Below are 5,742 nucleotides of genomic sequence, written 5' to 3'. Positions count from 1 at the left end.
TCTTAGAATACGAAAACATTGGTGAATGCCACAAATTCTCCTAAATCACTYGTACGCACAATTTAACAGTTCTTAAATTGTGCGTACGAGTGATTTAGGAGAATTTGTRGCATTCACCAATTTTCTCGTATTGTAAGATTGTCTTCAGATACAAACAAAATTCACGAGTGGTCCAGACCTGTCGTATATTTTACGAGCAGTCAGTCTGCTGCTATCCGGACGGATTTTCTTCGCTAATAACTTTATATTTCATTAGTTTGAAGATATTTTGAGTTGAAAATAAATCACACTCCATAATTATGTTGACAATTGGCTATTCTGTTTGAATTAGAATTATATGTTATAATAATTTGGAGACATTTTAAAATGCTTTTTTTCAGAATCGCATCTGACACTTGCGACGGTCGGGATGGGGGAGACGGTTGGGGGGGTGGGGGTGTAGCCTGCTCTACTTCTGAATAAATGTAAACTAGGTATGTAACACAGATGTTGACAATGATCTCAAACTAACAACTTAAATTATGCATTAATTGAAGTTTGGAGACGTTTTGAAAGGCATCTCTTCAGAATCGCATCTGACACTTGCGACGGTCGGGATGGGGGAGACGGTTGGGGGGGTGGGGGTGTAGCAGTGCGCGACTGCTCTACTTCTGAATAAATGTAAACTAGGTATGTAACACAGATGTTTACATTTAAATTAAAAGCATTTGACCAAGGAAAAACCAGAGCAGGATTAGAGAGAGATGAATATGATTTAGATTTTTATTTTTGTGACTGTATACGACCCACAGGAGACACAACGTTAAAGGGAACCCCAATTATTTGTAACATTAGGCTTTATTTAATAAACATATATTTTAACTGTATAATAAAGACTGTAAGAATACTGTAGGCTGTTTAGTTTTTATAAATTTTTAACTAAAAGTTTAAAAATATATTACACGGATGGGGCCATTTTATTTACATGCAAAGCATTCTGGGTAAATGACGTGGATAGGTCCTCTGTGTCAGGCTGCTAGCGAGCTATATCCACCCTGAAGGTTAATCTTGGACAATATCTGACTCTTTAAGATGAAACCAGAGAGCGTTGGCAGAGAGGAGAAGGTAGAAATGACTCAGCCTGTAACTGAAAATATGGATGGAGGACCTCAGTTTAGCTTGTTTGTTGCGCTAGTGCTGAGCTAATATATATAAGGCAGTTTAGCATCGGGGGTAGCGCAAAGGCTAACAGGCTAAGCTGAGGTTCTTCTTCCATGAAGCAGCTCTGTTGTCCTCCATCCATATTTTCAGTTACAGGCTGAGTCATTTCTACCTTCTCCTCTCTGTCAACGCTCTCTGGTTTCATTTAAAAGATTCAATCATCAGATATTGTCCAAGATTAACCTTCAAGGTGGATAAAGCTCGCTAGCAGCTTCACATCGACCTACCCACGTCATTTACCCAGAATGGTTTGCATGTAAATAAAATGGCTCCATTCATGTTAAAATATATTTTTAAAAATGTACAAAACTAGACAGCTACAGTATTTTTACAGTCTTTATTTTACAGTTAAAATATATGTTTAGCAAATCTAATGTTACAACTAATCGGGGATCTCTCGGCTTTAGCAGCTCCTTTAATTCCACAGCTGACGCTGCTAAAAATGACAGATTTTCTTTTCTGGATCTCGAGAGCAGGACTTCAATCTCTGAACTCGTAAAGTACTTCTATTTTACTTTGCAATGTCATTTATGAATGAACACTTCCTGGTATCTGGGGCAGGAAACATTACCTTTTATATGGTGTTTTTGGGGTGGTAATTATGCTAATCACCTCTCCTCGTGCGCGAGCACCTGATATGCATTCATCAGTTTACGCAGCTCATTTACGCACTTTTCTTGAAGATAGAAGAGTTGGTTGAATCTGACGTGACATGTTTGTACGAACCCTTCATACGAACAAAAGTAAGAGACATTTAGGATAAGAATACAAACGTTATTGCATAAGCCCATTGTTACACAGTCATTTGAAGCAGATAAAGAATTGCCTTAAAATGTATAACCAGCCTTAAGCAACCACTTCTTCTGAAATACTAAGTTCATTTCTCCCGTACATGTTGTCATTAAACCACATTCTTCATWTCATTGTGATGATTGTCATTCTGAAAGTAGTTTCATACTAAACTCAATAATACTTAATAAATACTGTTTCTGTCCAGTAAGTATTCATCTTCACTTCCACCCTCTTTACCGAATTTGGTCATTTTTGGTAACAAAAAATAAAAGTTAAAGATTGAGGTGCACAGGCCAATTTATCTGCACCAATTTCCTTAACTTTGGGAGATCAGCCTGAATAAGATCAGTGGAAAAGACCGGCTTTTCATCTACCTCCACAAAGGTCTGAAAGTCAACCACTGTCCTCCTTTGCTCTGTTGTGAGCACTACCTGATGTCCAGTTAAAACAAGATTGTATTGTTTCAAGGGTATTGTTGAGTGTTTTTCAATAAAATAAGACCTTACACTTGATAGTATCAGTCGGTATCGGCCAAAATTGGAATCGGCAGGTCGGACTTTTTTAAAGACTGTTGATCGGCCAGAAAATTGCAGTCTGTGCTTCACTAATTAAATATGTAATTTGGTCCATAAATTCATATTACACCGATTTTATCCAAATTATATGTGCAGTCTGCGAGTGGATCTCACTGTTTGCTCTTTGTTATCTTTAGAGTTTCCCTTGTGACCTTGAAGTTTCTTACAGTTTAATTCTTATGTGCTGAGGCACATTTTTCTGTGTGGGTTTCAAATAAATGTTGACCTAACGAGCACTTTTTAAAATCTTCTAATATGTGTTATTAAAAAAGTTAAAGACATTGCATGAGAAAGTTTGTTGTGTCTGAATTTGACCCTTGCTCTAATCAATTCTGTTTGGTGAATACTTGTTATTTTTTGTTTGTTTTTGTTTTTTATTTTGCGGCTTAACTTTAAAGTGTCAGTTGATCGAGGGGAAAAAATCCTTTAAGACCACTTGGTTCTTTGGTTAATAAACTAAACTGTTTGTGAATCATCCACCTCAGGCGTGCGTGAGAAACATGCAGACTGGGAGGCTCTGCTGGAGAAGGCCTTGGCTGAGGAGTGCAGCGCACCAGTCAGCCTGCTGGAGATGGTAAGGCCCAGTTGTGGAGCTTCTGTCTGTCTTAAAATGGAGAATATAACTTAAACCCATAGAAAAAAGTTCACTTTATTCTCATTATTAAGTTTATAAAACAACATTAACMGTGAGAATTTTAGCTGATTATGTTCAGAAGCTAGTTACACAAATTTTCTGTTTAAACTGTGTGTGTCTGTGTTTTTATTAGTCTTTATCTAATTTCTAGTCCCAAAACTGAAATGATAAAAGTAGGTTTKGATAAGTTTCCACCCAAACTAAATCAAATTTACTTTAATGTCATCTTTCATGTGCAGGTCACTTCACGTGACCTGCACATGAAAGACGTCTGTCATGAGTGACGTCTGTAAAATTCCAGGCTCTCTGTGCTTCAGTCTACACCTCCCAGGCTTTGCTGCTAAAAGCAAATTCACTGTAGGAACAGCCTGTGAAATTCTCTCATGTTATTAGTTGGCTTTCAGCCCCTGTGTTTCAGTTCTGTCACTTAGTCATGCACTCGCATTCTCTCCAGTACAAATTCCTTTCACAGCCGAGGCGTGCGTTCACGTGTGTTTGCGTGAGCGAGCGTGCAGCCGCCTCACTTACAGCCTCTCTCCCTCCACCCTTCAGCGTGGCGGAGACCCGGTGGAGCTTCTGTGTGCGGGATGCTACGTGGAGCTCCAGGACAGCGCCGACCCGGTGCTGGCCTGGGCCGCCGAGGTAGAAGAGAACGTCGGAGGAAGGCTGAAGCTGCGGRTGCTCGGCACCGAGGGCCTCCCAGACACGCCCGCTACACTCTGGCTCTTTTATCTGCACCCACGCCTGCACCCACCAGGGTGGGCTAAAGAGCACGGCTGCACCCTGAGGCCTCCGTCAGGTCAGCGGCCTTGACCTGGTCAAGTTTTAGAAAGGAAATTATATTTCTGGGTTTATTACAGAACGTGGTATGCYTAATAGTTTGTATCATCTTTTACATTGACATTTGTAGTATTCTAAACGAAAATAAGTTTGATCATCATTCATCATCACAAAAATATATCTTATCGTGTGTACTCTTCACGATACAAAGAGCYCAACATTCAGAAAGTGACTTTGACCCACTAGACCTTGAAATGAATRTTCTGATCATTTTTAGTGCTGCAAATCTGTAAATACGATATTGTTAATATGMAAAATGTAAAAAGCACTCACGGCTGCAGCTACATCCTGACACAGCTGATTTATCTTCTATACCATCTGAGGCCTTATAGATATTTAATACTCTGTTTTTACTCAAGCTTTCTTTTTCCTGTGTGTGGAAACTGCAGAAGCTACTAACAGACTGTAATGCTGTAACACACTGTGGTGCTGATCCACATGATACCAGTGTTAAAGTTTAATCCTAACGTGAGCATTAAAAYTGAGTGAAAAATGTACATTTCTTTCTAGCTTATAAGTTCTGTTTAATACTTCATCATGTTTATTGTCTGTAACAGTATTCCCTTGCTAGTCAAACAATAGCAGAGTTGTTGGAAAGCCAGGTTTTTTCCTCTCCAGCAGCTGATTTATGTGTTTTTATCTTCTTCAGAGCTGTTGGCGCTGCGRACTGAGGAGGAGTGGGAGGAGGTTAGACAGAGGATAAGCGACCTTCCTCAAGATGAAGCTCTGACTGCAGAGTTTACTAAGGTTATCTCAATACTAATTTTTATTTGTTCCTCTCTGAATGCGTCCCCCCCTCCACCACCCAGCAGTTACAGTTTGACTGGCCTCCACTGAGCACAGAGCTTGTGGAGGTTCAAATAAACGAGAGCTAAGCTTTTAAAGAAATTACTCACAAGGTTTGTTTTTGTTGTTTCTCAGGATCAGCCTGCCATTGCTGATCATTGTTTCAAGGAAAGGATGAAACTAGAAGCTGTTGACCCCGCAGCACCCATTTCCATCAGGCCTGCTACTGTCACCAAGGTAACGGTCTTTCCTCTTTCTCTTGTGGTGCAATGTTTCACAGTTGTTTGCTGTTTATTTGGTTTTGCGTGTTAATATTTTTTGTTCATTACCAAATGAACTTCAATCTATTGATGTTTGAATAAAAGCGTTCATTTGATTTCCTGTGACTTGAGCAAAACAGGTAATAAAGAAAGCAAAGATTGCTCAGCAGGCTCATATTTTTAACCTAACTGCTGGTTGATTGATTAGGCACTGAAAAAAAAWYYTTWWTTTTTTGTTTGTGCAATATCAAAGTCAGAGGAAGCAAAGCCCGTATAAGAGGCTACTACAGGGAATTACAGATTTTCTGTAGAGTAAGTACACAGATTATATTTGCACAGCATATCAGTTTTCATTTCCTACTGCTGATTCTAATTTAAGTCCAGTTGTCTGTTTATGAAACCTGCTTCACACAGTTTATGCTTTGAGGTGTTAAAATATTCTAAAAYTAGTTTAAAATGTATAATCTGGTTTATAAAGAGACACTTCTCAAGAGTTTTTTATTTGTATCTAAATCTCTGTAACCTGAAAAACTTTACTTTTCCATATTCAGATACAGAAGGCACTGAAACTACAAAGTTTCAAGTTTTAACATGAAAAACTGTTATACATGTTCTTAAAGGGATCCCCGATTAGTTGTAACATTAGACTTTATTT

The 5,742-nt window shown here is 38.8% G+C and overlaps 1 protein-coding gene across 4 annotated transcripts in view; it reads left to right on the top strand.

Moving 5' to 3' along the window:
* sfmbt1 (Scm like with four mbt domains 1) overlaps positions 1-5,742 on the top strand; it is a gene marked incomplete in the record, with an annotated part of 35,163 nt that overhangs the window by 9,255 nt on the left and 20,166 nt on the right. For all 4 annotated transcript variants that reach the window (XM_014009834.1, XM_014009833.1, XM_014009831.1 and 1 more), the window contains 4 exon segments: positions 3,053-3,141; positions 3,754-4,000; positions 4,691-4,788; positions 4,963-5,064. In XM_014009834.1, coding sequence (XP_013865288.1) covers positions 3,053-3,141; positions 3,754-4,000; positions 4,691-4,788; positions 4,963-5,064 — 536 coding nt within the window.

Source organism: Austrofundulus limnaeus, unplaced genomic scaffold, assembly GCF_001266775.1.
Source record: "Austrofundulus limnaeus strain Quisiro unplaced genomic scaffold, Austrofundulus_limnaeus-1.0 Scaffold62, whole genome shotgun sequence".
In the NCBI taxonomy this organism is placed as follows: domain Eukaryota; kingdom Metazoa; phylum Chordata; class Actinopteri; order Cyprinodontiformes; family Rivulidae; genus Austrofundulus; species Austrofundulus limnaeus.
The sequence above is the reverse complement of the archived record's forward strand: the minus strand, read 5'-3'. Positions and strand labels throughout refer to the sequence as shown.